At 41.0% G+C, this 18,734-nt stretch overlaps 1 protein-coding gene across 1 annotated transcript in view; it reads left to right on the top strand.

Annotated features, from left to right (window-relative positions):
- Positions 1-18,734, top strand: part of SCIN (scinderin) — an 85,506-nt gene that overhangs the window by 52,854 nt on the left and 13,918 nt on the right. Inside the window, exons 6-10 of the mRNA XM_055272572.2 lie at positions 1,574-1,706; positions 2,120-2,208; positions 2,945-3,160; positions 7,625-7,746; positions 14,637-14,727. Coding sequence (XP_055128547.1) covers positions 1,574-1,706; positions 2,120-2,208; positions 2,945-3,160; positions 7,625-7,746; positions 14,637-14,727 — 651 coding nt within the window. The remainder of the gene's footprint in view (positions 1-1,573; positions 1,707-2,119; positions 2,209-2,944; positions 3,161-7,624; positions 7,747-14,636; positions 14,728-18,734) is intronic.

The following is an 18,734-nucleotide window of genomic DNA, read 5'->3' as shown; positions in this document are numbered from 1 at the left end:
CATAACCACTCTGGGTCTAAGTATTCTTATCCACACACACAAAAAACAGTAGGTTCCTTCCAACTCTATCATTTTTTTATTTTTTGTTTGTTTGTTTTTTCTGTTGAGGGTAACAAAAACTGCAAGACACTCCAGTTAAGATTATTGCTACAGTGGTATTCTTCCAGTGTTCCCTCCCCTTGCAACTTTCTAAGCAAGTGATTTGGAGCAGATCGTAAATCTCTATGCGGAATTTAGTAGTTTTCTCATCTGTAACAGAAAGAAACTATATTTGCTGCTCTTTAAGGGATTTTTGGCTCCGAAACTCTGTGATTTTACATGAAGACCAAATTAATAACTTGTTCAGTGTAACTTCATTTTCATAATGAATAAGTGGATTTTTTTCTTCTTAGATGCAAAAGGAAATATGGTTACCATTTGTGCTAAATACTGGTAATTTTAATATGAGCCATACAGAAAGCGTTATCTAAATATTTTGTGACTGCTTTTAAAAATTACTATTTCTAAAACTCATTTTCAACAGCTCAACAGATATCTTTTATTTCACATTATCAGCCAAAACTGTTCTCCCTCTTGGACAGTATTATGAACTAAAGAAGTATTTTTAAATGGGAAAATATTCATCCTGAGTCATAGCTTCCTCTAGTGGAGCTATGCTGTATTACATGGATATAAAATATAAAGTTCCTTTGAAAATAATTCAGGTTTCTTAACAAGGCTAGCAAGCAAAATCACCTGGAGCATTTTCTAAAACTACAGAATTCAAACTCCTCCCTGGTCCTGCAAAACTCCACCACTGATCTAGGGAGGGCTCTGGAATCTGTATAATTGGTAACTAAACTGTAGCATACAAGTTGGCCATTGAAAACCAGTAAATCCTAACCTGCACATGAATATCACTTTCAATTTTGTAAGACCACTTAAAAATTTGTTTTAGTAGTCTGTAGTCATTTCTAAATGTGACAGAAGAAATTTACTTTGATAATTTATACAAAGTGTACTTAAATTGCAGGACCTATGTTGAAAAAAATCTTTATGCATAAACTGTATCAATACCTTCCTTAGCAAAGTGACTGGTATATGGTAGATAGTAAATGTTGACTGAATGAATGTTGAAACTTCATCTTCTTGTGTGTATGTAATGTTTGTAAGATTATTACCTACGTGAAAAGATTGCTCTAAAATGTACAAGGAATAATCATGTAAAGTTAATTACGTGATACTTAGTACATAAGAGCATCTGAATAGACCTCAGCCATTATTATTATCACTATTCTTTTCTGATATTTTAAGCACAGTGTCAAAAGTTAACTTTTTATTTGTAGTTCCTTTACCCCAAAGGACTTTTTAAAAAATTGAGTATAATTAGTCTTGTGGATTCTTTTCATTTTCTTTGAAACAGTTTTATTGAGATATAATTTATACACCATAAAATTCATGCATTTATAGTGTACAATTCAATGCTTTCTATTTTATTACATTTCTCGACTTGTACAGCCATTACCAAAATCTAATTATAGAACATCCTTATCATCCCCAAATGAAAACACGGAGGTCATGGTTTTTATGTTAGGTTTCAGATGCAAGTGGCTCCATGAGAGTGACTGTGGTGGCAGAAGAAAACCCCTTCTCGATGGCAATGCTGCTTTCTGAAGAATGCTTTATTTTGGACCACGGGGCTGCAAAACAAATTTTTGTATGGAAAGGTAAAAAATTCCATTGACGATGCTGTATTTCAGATTTATAGATATTTCCTCTATAAGGGTAAATAAAATATATGTTTTTATTTTTTAAAAAAGGCCCACCTTTTAATTAAGACTTAATCTATAAATGTCTCAGATAAAATGCAGCCATTTTCCTCCTACCAACATCATGTACCAGGGATTATGGAGTTAAAAAAAAAAAAGCATTTGGGCAATGTAAAAAGAATTGTTTTACAAATAACGCTTTTTCCTGTATTGTTAAATATACTTAATGTACCAGGAAATTTTTGCTATTCTTTCACTGATGTATTTAACTTGAATTATAATTGTGTTTATTATGGTACACAAGTATTTCTTAATCATAGAATGTCTTCCTTCTCTGAAATTCTTTCTCTTTAATTTACCTTGTATTTTAGGTACAGATGCTAATCCCCAGGAGAGGAAGGCTGCAATGAAGACAGCTGAAGAATTTCTACAGCAAATGAATTATTCCAAGAATACCCAAGTATGTGTGAAAATGAACCGGCTAGAAAAAAATAGAAAACATGGGAGCTCATGACATGTCCATGAAACTCATGAAAAAGTTGGGGTTAAAGTAACATCTGCATGTGAAGTGATTCTCCACCTGCCTGTCTGCTGCCATCTGGTGTCACATGTCCCTCTTCTTTACCTGTGTGGGGGGGGTTAGAATTTTTTAGAAACTGCACATCAGACTTTCCATAGAGCTGCCATTCACTTCCTCAACAGCCTTTAATTCAAGGTAGTAAACCACAGTAGATTTAGCTAAGAGCACTTATGAGTTATTATTCCTTAGAGCAAGTTGTGCAGACTTGGCCTGAAACCCAGATGATGTTTGTCTTCATCAAAATCAATTTAGACCCTGGCTAATTACTCCTTTCCTTTCCGAATCTCTCAGCCTCATCTACTCTCCTCATTTTTATGTCCCCGCACAAGGAACACAATAAGATAATTTCTTCCAACTCACAGATCTCTTGTGAACCTTATGTAGAAAGACAAACTTATTTTACTGCAGAGGTAACATATTAAAGAACTTGATTCTTCTCTCAAATATTCAAATTCAGTGGCAATTACTTTAGTTGTGAGAAAAAGCAATTTTGAATTACATGAGCTTGATAGCTAAACCAGGATAATTTTTCATTTCTTTAGTTCTGTCTCCACCGCCAGATTCATATTTTCCCTCAATTTCTTTTCCTGTTTATTATTATTATTTTAAATTTCAGATTCAAGTTCTTCCAGAAGGAGGTGAAACACCAATCTTCAAACAGTTCTTTAAGGACTGGAGAGATAAAGATCAGAGTGATGGCTTCGGGAAAGTATATGTCACAGAGAAAGTGGCTCAAATAAAACAAATTCCCTTTGATGTCTCAGAATTACACCGTTCTCCGCGGATGGCAGCCCAGCACAATATGGTGGATGATGGTTCTGGCAAAGTGGAGGTATTTACCTGTTTTTGTTTTCGTCAAGCCCATTAATGCCAGTGTATGTGGGGGGAGGGCGGGGGAGATCACTTGAGGACAGGAGTTCGAGATCAGCCTGGCCGACATGGTGAAACCCCACCTCTACTAAAAATACAAAAATTAGCCAGGCGTGGTGGAGCTCACCCGTAGTCCCAGCTACTTGGTAGGCTGAGGCACGAGAATCACTTGAGCCTGCGAGGTGGAGGCTGCAGTGAGCCAAGATCATACCACTGCACTCCAGCCTGGGTGACAGAGTGAGAAATGTGTATACACACACACACACACACACACACACACACAAATGTGTATATATACACATATATCTGTGTGTATATATACATATGTATTTATAAATGTATATGTACACATATTTATACATATTTAATGGCTCTCCACAGCCTTCCTGAGAGCATCCATCTTCAGCTGGACCCTTGACCCTTTCCCTCCTCTTGGCTTCATCCTTCCACTGCCTTGAGGACTGACTTCCCCTCTGCCATCTAGCTAATGTTCCTACGCCTCATTGGCAACGCAGTTAAATCACAAGCCATACCTTTTCTGAGAAGGCTTCCCTCAGCGCTGAAGTGGCCTTTCTCTGTGCTCAACCTCTAGCGATATTTTTCACAGAATTTATCATATACCTACCACAGAATTGTTCATTTACTGCCAGCTTTCTCCTAGACCTCTCATCAATTCCTTGAGGACTGGAATTAAATATTTCATCTTTATATTCCTAGGGTTTACCACCATTCTTGGACCAAAGTATATGGTCAAGAAATTAATGAAATTCCTTCCTTCCCTCCCTCCCTCCCTCCCTCCCTTCCTTCCTTTCTTTCTTTCCCTCTGTAGCCCAGGCTGCAATGTACTCGGCTTGCTGCTGCCCGCGCCGCGGACTGCCTGCGACTGCCGGCGCGCGCCACCGCTGCCTGCCTTTTCTCCTTTCCCTGCAGGCACGCGTTCGCCATCTTGACCACGCTGGTCGCCAGCTCCTGACGCCGAGTGCTCTGCCCGCCTCAGCCTCCCGAGGTACTGGGACTGCAGACGGGGTCTCGCTCACCCAGTGCTCGGTGTTGCCCGGGCTGGAGTGCGGTGCCGTGGTCTGGCCTCGAGGCAGCCTCCGCCTTCCAGCCGCCTGCCTTGGCCTACCAGGGTGCTGGGATTGCAGCCCCTGCCCGGCCACCGCCCCATCTGGGAGGTGGGGAGCGTCTCTGCCCGGCCACCCATCGTGTGGGAAGTGAGGAGCGCCTCTGCCCGGCCACCCATCGTCTGGGAAGTGAGGAGCACCTCTGCCCGGCCACCCCGTCTGCGAAGTGGGGAGCGCCTCTGCCCGGCCACCCATCGTCTGGGAGGTGAGAAGCGCCTCTGCCCGGCCACCCACCGTCTGGGAAGTGAGGAGCGCCTCTGCCCGGCCGCCCCGTCCGGGAAGAAGTGAGGAGCGCCTCTGCCCGGGCGCCCCGTCCGGGAAGAAGTGAGGAGCGCCTCTGCCCGGCCGCCCCGTCCGGGAAGAAGTGAGGAGCGCCTCTGCCCGGCCGCCCCGTCCGGGAAGAAGTGAGGAGCGCCTCTGCCCGGCCGCCCCGTCCGGGAAGAAGTGAGGAGCGCCTCTGCCGGGCCGCCCCGTCCGGGAAGAAGTGAGGAGCCCCTCTGCCCGGCCGCCCCGTCTGGGAGGTGAGGAGCACCTCTGCCCGGCCACCCATCGTCTGGGAAGTGAGGAGCTCCTCTGCCCGGCCACCCATCGTCTGGGAAGTGAGGAGCGCCTCTGCCCGGCCGCCCCGTCTGGGAAGTGAGGAGCGCCTCTGCCCGGCCACCCATCGTCTGGGAAGTGAGGAGCGCCTCTGCCCGGCCACTCACCGTCTGGGAAGTGAGGAGTGCCTCTGCCCGGCCACCCATCGTCTGGGAAGTGAGGAGCACCTCTGCCCGGCCACCCACCGTCTGGGAAGTGAAGAGCGCCTCTGCCCGGCCACCCACCGTCTGGGAAGTGAGGAGCGCCTCTGCCCGGCCACCCCGTCTGGGAAGTGAGGAGCGCCTCTGCCCGGCCGCCCCGTCTGGGAGGTGAGGAGCGCCTCTGCCCGGCTGCCCCGTCTGGGAAGTGAGGAGTGCCTCTGCCCGGCCACCCATCGTCTGGAAGGTGAGGAGCGCCTCTGCCCGGCCACCCATCGTCTGGGAGGTGAGGAGCGCCTCTGCCCGGCCACCCATCGTCTGAGAGGTGAGGAGCGCCTCTGCCCGGCCTCCCCGTCTGGGAAGTGAGGAGCGCCTCTGCCCGGCCACCCATCGTCTGGCAAGTGAGGAGCGCCTCTGCCCGGCCACCTATCGTCTGGGAAGAAGTGAGGAGCATCTCTGCCTGGCCGCCCCGTCTGGGAAGTGAGGAGCGCCTCTGCCCGGCCGCCCCGTGTGTGGGTAGAAGTGAGGAGTGCCTCTGCCCGCCTGCTCCGTCTGGGAGGTCTACCACGGAGGCCAGAAGCAATGTGGGGGCTGGACGTGGTGGCTCACGCCTGTGGTCCCGGCACTCTGGGGGGCAAGGCGGGTTGATCACTTCGGGCTAGGAGTTCGAGACGAGTCTGGCCAACTTGGCGAAACATGAAGAATACAACAGACAAACCAAACAACCAACTCAGTGACAACAAAACAGGTCTACCCTGGAGTCATACTCTAATTTTTTCTATTTTCCTCCCTTTCTGATCCTTTATCCCACTTTCTTTTTCTTCCTCTTCCTTCTCCCTCTTCTTTGTCAAATAGAGGATTGAGTTATTATCACTGATCCATATAAAGTCCCTCTCTCATTTATTTTAACTCCCACCCCCCATTTCTATTCCCCGACTTCCCATGTGCAACCTTCCTAATATGTTTGATACGCATGTTTTTGTTTGTATGTATTTTTAGAAAATGTTTATTGTTTTTGTATGCAAAAAAAATTAATAAAAAAAACCCTCAAAGACCTAAAAAAAAAAAAAAAAAAAAGAAATTAATGAAATAATTTTTCCTCTTTTCAAAGACATGAAGCAGCATGGGTGTTGGAGAGTGGGGAGTGCCAAGGGAGGTCACAAATGTCCTTCATGGCTGTTGTCAGAGGGGTATCGACTTCTGGGTCTGCGTCTGTCTCCTGCTCAGACATTCCTGCTGGAGCTCAGCCCTCCTGGCAAACTTGGTCCCCAGCACCAGCTGTGTCCCGGCTGCAGCCTTCTCCTGTGCCATCCTAGGGCTGCTGAAATCTGAGGACTCTCTCTAGAATCTTGTGCTCTCTCTAGGATCTAAGGCTTCTGCTCACTAGGATAGTATGGGGTGGCCTCTCTCTAGAAGCACTGCACTGGTCCTGTCCACTTGCTCATCTTCAGATTTCAAAGCAAAGAGTCTTCCCTTCCCAACCGAGAACTTAGGCAAGTGTGTGTGTGTGTGTGTGTGTGTGTGTGTGTGTGTGTGCTTGCATGTACACGCACAGGGCCTGGCAGCCTCTCCTTCATTTGTTACTCTCCTGTTTCATCTACAATTCCCATCTCTCCAACTTGGAGGGTCTCTAATCTGTGCTGAAGATGAGGAGGTAGAATGAAAGTGGTTCTGCCTGCTTTTATCCCATCATCACATTTCAGTCTTATACCTGGATGGCACCTTTTAAAAACAGAAGTCATATTATTGGCATGGTCTTAGTCTGTTCAGGCTACTATAACAAAAATACCGTAGTTTGGGGGTTTAAGCAGAAACATTTATTTCTCACCATTCTGGAGGCCGGGGAGTCTAAGCTCAAGGTTTTGATGGGCTCAGTGTTTGGTGGAGGATCCACTTCCAGGTTCATAGACTTTTTGCTGCATCCTCACATGGTGGAAAAGGAGCTAGGGAGCTTTCAGATTATAAGGGCACTAATTTCACTCAGGAAGGCTCCAGCTTCATGACCTAATTACCTCCCAAAGGTCCCACCTCCTAATACTATCACACTGGAGGTTAGGATTTCAACATAAATCGTGGAGGGACTCAAACATTCAGTATGTTGTAGCATTTTTAGTATTTGGTCACAGTCTATCAAGTCTTGCCTGGGAAAATAATAGTCTCCTATCTTAAAGCACAGGGAAAAAAATATATATATGTTATTTCATAATTGAAGAAAAAAATTACTATAAAATAGATATATATTTCTGAGCTGAATCTTGCAATCTTTTATTCCACTGGAGTGTCATGTTATTTCCACTAGTAGATGAAACAATAGGTATTTATTAATCAACAGGCTCAGAACAGAGCTTAATACTGTAGAGGAAGCAAAAGACACATAAAAGTAGTTAAAATGTCATTAAATTGGCAAATTGATAACAATTTCTTTCCTTTGCTTGATTTATAAACTAGTTAAAAATAATTTAAAAGTTGTTTAATAATAGATTTAAACCAAAAATTATTTAAAGCTTATGAGAAATATTATTAGATCAAGAAAATTGTAATTTGTTTTATATATTCCATTCCTTCCAGATTTGGCGTGTAGAAAACAGTGGTAGGATCCAAGTTGACCAAAACTCATATGGTGAATTCTATGGTGGTGACTGCTACATCATACTCTACACCTATCCCAGAGGACAGATTATCTACACGTGGTGAGTTTGTATCGGGCAAAGATCTCGGGTTCCACAGGAGCCAGATTTTGCTCCAAAGTATTAAATTCTATGCATTATGGGGTAGAATAATCCTATAATCACCCCAGTGAGATTTGTATAGCATGCATATAGTATTTTCTTTTTACATGATTTTGACTATGTTTTGCAGCTGCCATCCACAGGGAGCAGGAGTTATATAAAGATCATGCTATCTAGTCTAGGAAAAAACTTTTGATATCCTAAACCAGTGATGTTCTCCTAGTGGATATGTAGTTGAATATCTCATCTTGTATGCAGGTTAACACTGCAACAGCAAGTGTCAGGTACCATGGTTTCTTATGGTTAAAATTCACAGAGGTCCATCCTAATTGGAACTGCAAAGTTGCAATATGGCAAAACCTGTAGGAGATACAATTTGTGATTCCACTGATACCTCAACTTGATGCAATTCTTATTCTTGTTTCCATTAAATTCACAACAATAATGGAAAAAATATGCAACTGTGTTTTCATCTTACATAGTTTTGCGTGATGATTTGAGTTAATTGAAGTCTAAATTTACCAATGCCCTGCTCAAGGAGGAAATGATCCAATGTCCAAACCAAGTAATTTATGTGCATACACCATGCCAGGATATGTCAAGGGATAGGGATTCTGCAACAAATTATATAATGTGAAATTCTCTTTTTATTAAGTGAAATCAGGTAAGAATAGAATATTGCTAAGATGGCTGGAAAAAAGAAAACAATTCTTAAGAAAGATCTTCAAGCAGAGAAATGTGGGCGTAAGGTACAAAGGCAGGGCAGACGCCTACCTTTGCCTACATAGTGATAACAACCTATAATAGGTGTATAGAATATAGATGCATTCAGTCCTTTGCTGATATGGTGACATTTCTTTTTGGTGAACCTCACACACAAAGACAGAGTCACATGCATCCCCATAGTCTGGTCATCTACACTGCCCAGTGCCTTGAGCCCAGTCAAGTTCAGGAGATGGGATGACACCAAAAGAGTGGTCTGGGAACTTGGAGGCATCAATATCACCTGGGAGCTTCTTAGATATGTAGACTCTCAGGCCCCACCTTTGACCCACAAAGGCAGAACCTGCATTTCAGCAAGGACCTCAAGTAATTCATATGCACTTTAATGGTTGACAGGCACTGCCTCAGGCAGTGGTTTAGAACACTGACTGCATATTGGAATAACCTGGACAATTTCTCATAAATCCAAATGCTGTCACCCACACCAAATAAATCAAAATCTCAGCTGGGGGGCGTCCTGAGATTCTAATCTATACCACCACATCGGTGTGAACCACCGCACCCAGGATCATCTCTGACGCCACAGTCGCTCCATTTGCTGCCCTAGAAGAATGCATTTAGCTGTTTAGCTCTGCGGTTAACATGTCATCTTAATAGCAACCATTCTGTGAGCAGAATGTTTTCACTGGCAAAGTGCCAGATGTTTCCTTGTATTTTTTATTTCTTTCCAAAAAGAGTGGAGCAGGGGAGATTAGACAGGTGAAGTAATTTAACTCAAAGTCACAGCTGTTGTAACTGGTAAAGCAACATTTTAAATCTTAATCTATTGGTCTCTTTAAGGCCTGAGTATATCTATACCAGGTAGGTATGTCCTTATTTTGCAATTTCGTTTTCTAAAATTTTAATTCAGAAAAGTGTTTATGCAACAAAATCATGGCATTTATAGGGATAAATTAATTATTTCCAGTTAACTTTTTTTTTGCATTTTATTTCATGGTCTTCCTCTTAATTCTCTTTTGAATATGAAAAACATAATTGATTGTGGTACTTAGATTAAACGAAAAAAGACTAAGCAAGTAATGCAAAAGAGTGTTTGAGGAATTAACAATTTGCAACCCATATAAATGCCTATGTGGACATACTAAAATAGAATAAATCAGGTTACAAATTTTAAATGCTAAATTTAAGTTTTAAATAGTAGCTATTTCTTGTATCATTTGAAAGTGTTTATTGAGCACGTTATGTACCAAGCATTGTACTAATTTCTGGAGATACAGTGGTGGAAAGAAAACTATAACCCGTGCCTTCAGGAGCTTATACGTAATGAGAAACAGATGATTAACAGGTATTTTTAGTGCAATATAAAGGATTTTATGTAAGATCAAGCTGAGTGATCTTTGGATAATTATATACAGACCCTCCACCATACCCCTAGGCTATTGGTTAAATATTTGTACCCTCTAGAACTCATGTTGAAACTTAATTTTCAGTGTGGAAGTATTGGGAGACGGGGCCTTTAAGAGGTGATAGCTCTCATGAATGGATGAGTTCATTAATGGATGAATGGGTTATCATGAGAATGGGACCAGTGGCTTTATAAGAAGAGGAAGAAGCCTGAGCTAGCATACTCAACCCCCTCACTGTGTGATGACCTGCACTGCCTCAGGAGTCTGCAGAGTCTTTGCCAGCAAGAAAACCCGCACCAGATGTGATCTCTTGACTTTGGACTTCTCGCCCTCCATAACTGTAAAAATAAGTTCCTTTTCCTTATAAATTACCCTGTTTCAGGTATTCTGTTATAAGCAACAGAAAATGAACTAAGACAGGCTCCTGGAAAAAGTGACATTGAAGTGGGAGCTAGACAGGCAGGCAAATAGAGAAGTTGTTCCAAGAAATGCGGGAAAATAGTGTGCTCCAATCTACTCATCATAGGGTACGGCTGGAGAACATTTAAGGAGCAAAAGATAAAATGAGGGAAATTAGAAGGAGCCAAATTGTAACTGGCCTCATAAACCATGCTGAAGAGGACAAACTTTATTTTTAAGACATTGGGGGTCACTCAAAGAGTTTGTATGGGGTGTTACATGATTGGTTTTCATTTTATTTTATTTTATTTTAGACAGAGTCTCACTCTGTCGCCCAGGCTGGAGTACGGTGGTACCACTCTTGGCTCATTGCCACCTCCGCTTCCCGGGTTCAAGCTATTCTCCTGCCTCAGCCTCCCGAGTAGCTGGGATTAGAGGCGCACACCACATGCTCTGCTAATTTTTTGTATTTTTAGTAGAGAGAGTATTTTACCATGTTGGCCAGGCTGGTCTTGAACTCCTGACCTCAAGTGGTCCACCCGCCTCGGCCTCCCAAAATGCTGGGATTACAGGCATGAGCCACTGCACCTGGCCTGGTTTTCATTTTAGATAAATTATTCTGATTGACATGTACAGAATGGATTGGTGGAGGAAGGCTAGCAGCAGGAAGACCACTGGGAATGTGTTGCAATAATCCAGCTGCAAGATGTGGCCTGAATTTAGTGTAGTGACAACAGGGAAGGAAAGAATGAAACAAATTTGCAAGATGTTAAGGTATTGGCACCAGAAATACTGTTAATGGGGAATGGAGAAGACAAAGTGGAGGATGACCCCTGGGTTTCTGGTCTGAGCATAAATGGGTAGTGTTTTATTTCCTGAGATTAAAAATCTTAAGAAGACAGGTTTGGCCCACACTGTAAAAAAATGCAAAAGGAAAAAGAAGAGAAAGAGAAGGCACCACATTGGTAAAAGTTACTGTCTTTGTAATGGGGCTGGAGAAAACTAAAGTTTTCTTCTTTCCAATTTGAAATGTTCAACATTTCCATCATAAGAATGTATATATTGGGGGGATATCAAGAATGTAAGTTAGATACTTAAGAGTCCTCTTGTGAGTCTTTGCCATTTGAAATCATGGATGTGAAGTATGTAAGTTTGTTAGTGTTGTATGATTTGTGGAACTTCAAAAGCTTCCATAAAGATAGTGAAGAGGCTTTCAAACAAGTAAGCAGTTCCATTGAAGACTGGCTTTCAAATTAAACAACTTTCCAGTTTATGTGATAATTTCAATACAGGGACATAAACAGGTTAAGTCCAAGAGGCGGAGTTAAAGGTGAGAAACTAGAATTAAATCAGTTATGAAACCACTTGTATTCTGAAATGACAGGACAAAAATAAATTCAGCAATGATCTTTTATATGAAATAACAGGTAATTAAAATTGAACAGATGACAATGATGAATCTCTTGAAGTAGTAACTCCCATTTTTACACAGCACTCATCTTTAATGAGCAACAACCACCACAGGTTTATAAAGAAAAAATATGTCAAAGTAGATTGCTTTTCTTGTTCAGTATTCAATTTCAAAATTAGAAACAAAGAGCGACTGTGTTATTTCTTGATTGTAGTGGAATACTTGAATCTGTGTGGATGGCAGTATGGTACTTGGGATCCAGAAGAGAGGTTTAAGATGAATAGAGAAGTATTTGTTCAGGGTGTCGTGAGGCAGAACTTAGTGATGTTTTTCAGGTTTGCTAGTTGAAATACTCCAAAAAAATACAAGGAGAAAAATGAAGACAAAAGTTGGGTAATATTGTCTGTTCGGTGGTTGGATTTCTTCCCTCCAGAATAAAAGCAAAATGGAAAGCAGCCATTTTTAACAACAGCTGGAAGTGAGAACTCAGGAAACCACAGATGTGACAAAGAAATAATGCATGATAACAGACGCTGCAGTGGCCCATCATCATGCAGCTCTGTGTAACTCCTCACCTTGTGTTTCCAGTGCACACAGATGTGTTGGCTAGCATTATAGGCTCTTGGGAAACGTAGGCTATTGACATTAAAACGCTACGTTTTTAGTAGTTCCTTTATTAGGGAAAGCATTTTTTATTTTCTTATCAACATTTGTGTGCATGGTTTTTTTTGCACCCCTCTGTAGAACATTTTTACATCGACCATTTGCCTATGCTGGTCCAATGGAAAATTCTGTGATAAGATACACACCCTGTTCCCAGTGCTTTGGGGTATATGTGTGTTGTGTGTGTGTGTGTGTGTGTGTGTGTGTGTGTGTGTGTGTGTGTGTTGCCCAAGGTGGCAGGTTATTTTAATCTGTTCCGAGTATGGAACAGTTTACTGTCAAAGTTTTAGAAGAAAAGATGTATTAGGATTGGTGCAAAAGTAATTGCGGGTAGGCCAGGTGCGGTGGCTCACGCCTGTAATCCCAGCACTTTGGGAGGCCTAGGCAGGTGGATCACCTGAGGTCAGGAGTTTGAGACCAGCCTGACCAACATGGAGAAATCCCATCTCTACTAAAAATACAAAATTAGCCGGGCATAGTGGTGTATGCCTGTAGTCCCAGCTACTCGGGAGGCTGAGGCAGGAGAATCACTTGAACCTGGGAGGCGGAGATTGTGGTGAGCCTAGATGGCGCCATTGCACTCCAGCCTGGGCAACAAGAGCGAAACTCCGTCTCCAAAAAAAAAAAAGTAATTGCAGCTTTTGCCATTACTTTTAATATCAAAAACAGCAATTACTTTTGCACCAATCTAATAGTTGACTTTCAAAGTCTAAATCCAAGTTTAATATTCCTGCTGCTAAGCTAACCACTAGTCAGATAGAAATGGGAAAGCTGGCTAAAAATAAATAATGCTCAATGAGTGCTTTTACCATGTTTGGGGCTTTGTTTTTTTTTCTTTTATTGTCTTCTCTACAAGCTCATCAAACAGCAGATCTCCTACAAGTTGCTTTACAGGTTAAGGTGACACAGAGTTAACAGCCACAAGCTACCCTAGAAAGAGAGGCTACGAATGAACTGGACATGTTGATTGACCCTTATCTGAGTACTGGAAGTTTAGCCTCTTGTACAGCCTTATTCATAACTCCTTATGGTGGGCAGGGCACAGTGCCTCACCCCTTTAATCCTAGCACTTTGGGAGGCCGAGGTGGGTGGATTACCTGAGGTCAGGAGTTTGAGACCAGCCTGACCAACGTGGTGAAACCCTGTCTCTACTAAAAATACAAAAATTAGCACCTGTAATCCCAGCTACTCAGGAGGCTGAGGCAGGAGAATTGCTTGAACCTGAGGGGCGGAGGTTGCAGTGAGCCAAGTTCACGCCACTGCCCTTCAGCCTGGGTGATGAGTGAGACTCTGTCTCAAATAATAATAATAAATAATTCCTTATGGAATTGCTAAGATGACAAAATGGGGCCTCTCCATTGTCTACTTCTCATTATTATTTCCTTGATTTTTCTGGGTTACAGACATTTGGTTCATGCTCACCAAATATTCATAGAAAGACAAAATGCTGGCTGGGCACGGTGGCTCATGCCTGTAATCCTAGCACTTTGGGAGGCCGAGGTGGGCGGATCATGAGGTCAGGAGTTTGAGACCAGCCTGGCCAACATAGTGACACCCCCATCTCTACTAAAAATACAAAAAATTAGCCGGGTGTGGTGGCAGGTGCCTGTAATCCCAGCTACTCGGGAGGCTGAGGCGGGAGAATCACTTGAAGCCGGGAGGCGGAGGTTGCAGTGAGCCAAGACTGCACCATTGCACTCCAGCCCAGGCGACAGTGCCAGACTCCGTCTCAAAAAAAAAAGAAAAAAAAAAAAGGCAAGAAAGACAAAATGCCCCTAACATTCAAACTAATAAGTTTAGCTCGTATTTTCATCTCAGATAGATTATTTTTCACTGTAGAGGTGTTTTCTTTTTTTTTTTTTTTTTATTATACTTTAGGTTTTAGGGTACATGTGCACAATGTGCAGGTTTGTTACATATGTATCCATGTGGAGATGTTTTCTAAAAAACAGGCAGCTCCAACTTAAAATCAGGTGAACCCAATTACTTAGCTAAATTATATTAGGAGCAAAAGCTCAATTTCTTTAAAATGGAGATAAAAATGCCTACCATATTCAGTTCTAGACAACACATAGGACAATTAAATGTTAGATATCTTGACAAAAACAATAGCTTAACAGCTCATATCATGTTAAAACAGTTCGCTTCTTCTTGATCTTTCATAATAACTTGTCTCTGCTTGCAATGCCTACATGCGACAATCTTAAAACTTAAAGGCAAGCTAATTCATTTCACTTTCATTCCTCTAGGCAAGGAGCAAATGCCACACGAGATGAGCTGACGACATCTGCGTTCCTGACCGTTCAGTTGGATCGGTCCCTCGGAGGACAGGCTGTGCAGGTTGGGATATTTTTACCCCCAAAACTCACACAAGTTAAGTCTTGCTAGCTCAATGGATAGCTATAGCTCCCTCCCAAGTTGGGATAGAAATTTGACATTTTCTTGATATGAACTGTGTTTTCATTTTGAAATTCAAATATTCCTACTCTCATTTCAAAGTAGTTCTCTCAGATTCTGGAAAGGAGGTAGCAAACAAAAACAACAAAAAAACTATCAACAGATGTAAGATTCCAAAAGAATCTTCCCATTAGAATCACACCCTATGTCAATGATAGTCGCTTGACATTAAAAGGGTTTTACCTGTATTATTGTTTCCAGCTGTTGTTCAACAGCTATGGTAGGCAGAATAATGTCCCCAAGGTGTTCACATCCTAATCCTCACGACCTGCGAGTGTGATATGTTACAAAGCAAAGGAGAGTTAAGGTCGGAGATGGAGTTATGATTGTTCATCAGCAGATCTTAAACTAGGGAGATTATCTGGGATTACTGGGTGGGCCTAGTGTAATCACAAGGGTCCTTATAAGTAAAACAGAAAGCCAGATAGAGTCAGAGGGATGCAGCATGGGAAAGACTAACTAGCGATCGCTAGCTTTGAGGGTAGAGGGAACAATTACATATTATATAGTTGCAAATTGCTAGAACGAGGATATTGAACATTCCCAACACAAAGAAATGATAAATATTTGAGATGATGTTATGCTAGTTACCCTAATTTGATCACTATACATTGTATGTACCCCATGAATATCTACAATTATTATTAATCAATTAAAAAATAAAATTTAAAAAAAAAGAAGGTGGAAGAGAGTCCCCAGCAAAGGAATATGGGCAACCTCTAGACGCCAGAAAAAGCAAGGAATAGATTCATTCCTAGAGCCTCTAGAAAGGACTGTAGCCCTGCAATAGCTTGATTTTAGCCCCGTGACTAAATTGTTATTCCAGATTTTAGCCCAGTTACTAAATTAGCCCCGTAACTCATTTCAGATTTCTGACCTCCAAAACTATAAGATGATAAATTTGTGTTGTTTTAAGCCACTAAATCATAGTAATTTGTTACAGCAACAACGGGAAATAAATACAACAGTACAGAACAAGCACAGATGAACAATTCTAATTAATAGGTTAAAAAAGGTGCATTTTCTTACACTCTTAAATCATAAACATGCGTAAGTTATGTTTTGCACAAGTAAACAGAAATAAATCTTGATAAAATAGCATGGGTCCTTATATTTCCCTTTTAGGTACCGGAATCTTTACTGAAACAAAGTCCAACACCCAAAAGTGAAGGAGGAAGTGGTGGAGAGGGAGAAAGGACGAACAGAAATGGGAGAGACAAAGAGAAAAGATAGGGAGAAAGGGGAAAGAAAAGGGATAGGAGGAGAGAGGGAAGAGAAGAGAGGGAAATCATGGAGGAAGAAATAAGACAAGAAGGAGGAGAGAAGAGGAAGGGCAAGGGAGAGGACAGCGTGAGAGGGAGGAGAGATTATTTTTTTACTTGGGTATTTCTGAAATAAAAACTTACTTGTCGAGAATGACTGAATCCAAAATGAAAATTTCATGTAATTATAAATGAGACAACTTTTTAGTATATCTAATCTATATATAGATATATCTATATCTATCTATATCTATCTATCTATAACTTATCTATCTTATCTATCTCTATCTAGAGACAGAGATTAAGATAGAGAAAAAGGGGCAGGAAGAGATAATATGCCGCTTTATTTATTATAAAACTTTAAATGTTATATACAATGTCAGATAATATCGATGTCTAGTTCTTGATCTCCTCACTGTGTCTAAGAGACTGCTGTTTCTAGCCCAGTTCAACCTCTGTACTCTCCTAAGTTCAACTGCTCCTCCTTTTATATTTATGGTGGAGTATCTGCTACTTGTTTCAGGACCCTTATTAGTTACCATGAAAAAGTTTTTGGGTCTTTGTTTTTTAAATTCCGTTACTGTATAACTGACATACAGACTTCAAAGAGACCCTATTTTCCTCTAGTGTGCCCCAATGTGTCTGTCTGCTTTCTTGTTCATTCTGTGAGAGGGTACTTGCTTGTTCTTTTCCTACAGCTAGCTGGAACTTTCTCTCTCCCTCTCTCTCACTCCCTGCGTCTTCCTAGCTGGAGCTGCGCACACTGCTGCCTGTTTTCTGCCTGCCTGTTGTCTTTGGCCAGTTTTTGAGAAGCCATCTGCTCCCATCTGGTGGGAAAAGCGTCTTACAGATTAGAGTTCAAACTGAAAGCAGGTGCTTACTTGGCCAATGCAGTGATGTTTCTGATACAGCAGCATTAAACACTCCCTTTACATGTTTGTGCCTGTTTAACTTCCTCATTCCTGGTGTCAAGGGAGCTAAGATTCTATATGGTACAAAAGGGTCTTTCTGTCTTCTTTTCAAATCTTTGTAAGCAGGTAATTGCTTATTTTAATGTAATAATTAAATAGAGAGGCAAGTTAGACACTTTAGAACATAAAGTGTAAGATGTGGAGGCTGAAGTTGGTCTTCCAGCTGGTTTCCTTTCCATCTTGATACAAGTTAGTAGATACATAAAACAAGTTAAATCTAAATTTAAATGTGCACATTAACTTTTTAAAAATAAGTTAACGTGCTACTTTTAATTAATAAATTAATGAAATGACTGAATTCTTTAAATGCACTCAATTCTATGGAATTTAGTTGATCTTTAAGGTATTACGTACCCAACTATTAAAAAACTTTGAAGATATGCACTGTCTTACATATTTCATATTTCATAGTACTATATTTGATGCACTCCATTAATGAATTCCCATGAATTGTTAGCCAGTTGAATCCTAAATTGACAACAAAATGGTAATTTTTAGTTTAATCACTAGATGGCAGTAGCTTACAATAATGCATGAGAAAACTAAAGTTGCGGTTTTCAACGCTCCTTTGTAGAATATATTAACCATATTGAACATCTTTTAATCAACCTTTTTTCTTTCTTATTCTCCTTTGACAGTAAGGGATGGGCCTTAATCAGTGTTTCCCTTTCTCTCATGTTGGCAATTAAAGTTTTCTCCATGTTATATGAAATGCTAAGCTAACAGTTTTAGGTATTTGTGAGACTATAACTGACAAAACATTTCCATAATTTGCTGCTCACTTATTTGAATGCCTACTAATTGAAATATATTTATGAAGTCAATTATTTTCAATGCCTTTCGGCCTCCCTATAATGGTACATGCATCAGCATTCCCATTCACCTGGCTTCTAGAAAAAGAAAAACCAGGGGAAGTGAGACGGTTCAATTTTAACATAGGGCAGAACAAATGAAAACAATGAGAGACTGACATGAAATTTGAACTCTTTATGTAAATGCATCAATAGTTTGTGCAAGAAATAGGAAATTCTAATCCAATATTTGGGGCTAATAAATAAAATCAAGCAAATAATTTCCCTTTTTTTTCAATTTCCTCATCCTGAAAAGTCTTTATATTGTATTTTTTAAAGTTTCTTATATTGAGCATATCTACTATTACATTTCTATAGGTAAGTTAAAAAGTAGAAAACATATTCTGTTTATTTTTGCCCGTTTTTAATGCTTGCATAGAAATCTTTGTGTGTGTGTGTAATTTTTTTATTTTATGAATACAGAGATATAGAAATAATGAGTATGATTTGGGGTCATCTGATGTTATGAAGCATTTGAATGCACATCTCTTAACCTTCTGAACCAGATCCAAAACACATGAGATTCTAGTACCTCTGTAAATATCTGTGTCACTGGCGCCCTTGAAAGAAGAGTGATTTTCACATAAGGTCGCAGACAACAGCACTTTGGTGTTACCTTTTCTCTTTCGGAGATGTAGATGAACAGACTTACATCTTCATACTTTTCAAAAACAGAAAGTATTGGAGCATGGTGATGTTTCCCCTGACAAGAAACTACTCACGGACACTGTGCCTGTGATAACAAAAGATTCTTAAGTCAACAGGGAAAATTGATTATCATTAACCTATATGTTCTGTTAATCATC

This window comes from Symphalangus syndactylus, chromosome 3 (assembly GCF_028878055.3).
Source record: "Symphalangus syndactylus isolate Jambi chromosome 3, NHGRI_mSymSyn1-v2.1_pri, whole genome shotgun sequence".
Classification (NCBI taxonomy): domain Eukaryota; kingdom Metazoa; phylum Chordata; class Mammalia; order Primates; family Hylobatidae; genus Symphalangus; species Symphalangus syndactylus.
Note: the sequence above shows the minus strand (reverse complement) of the source record. Positions and strands in the feature narration are given on the sequence as shown.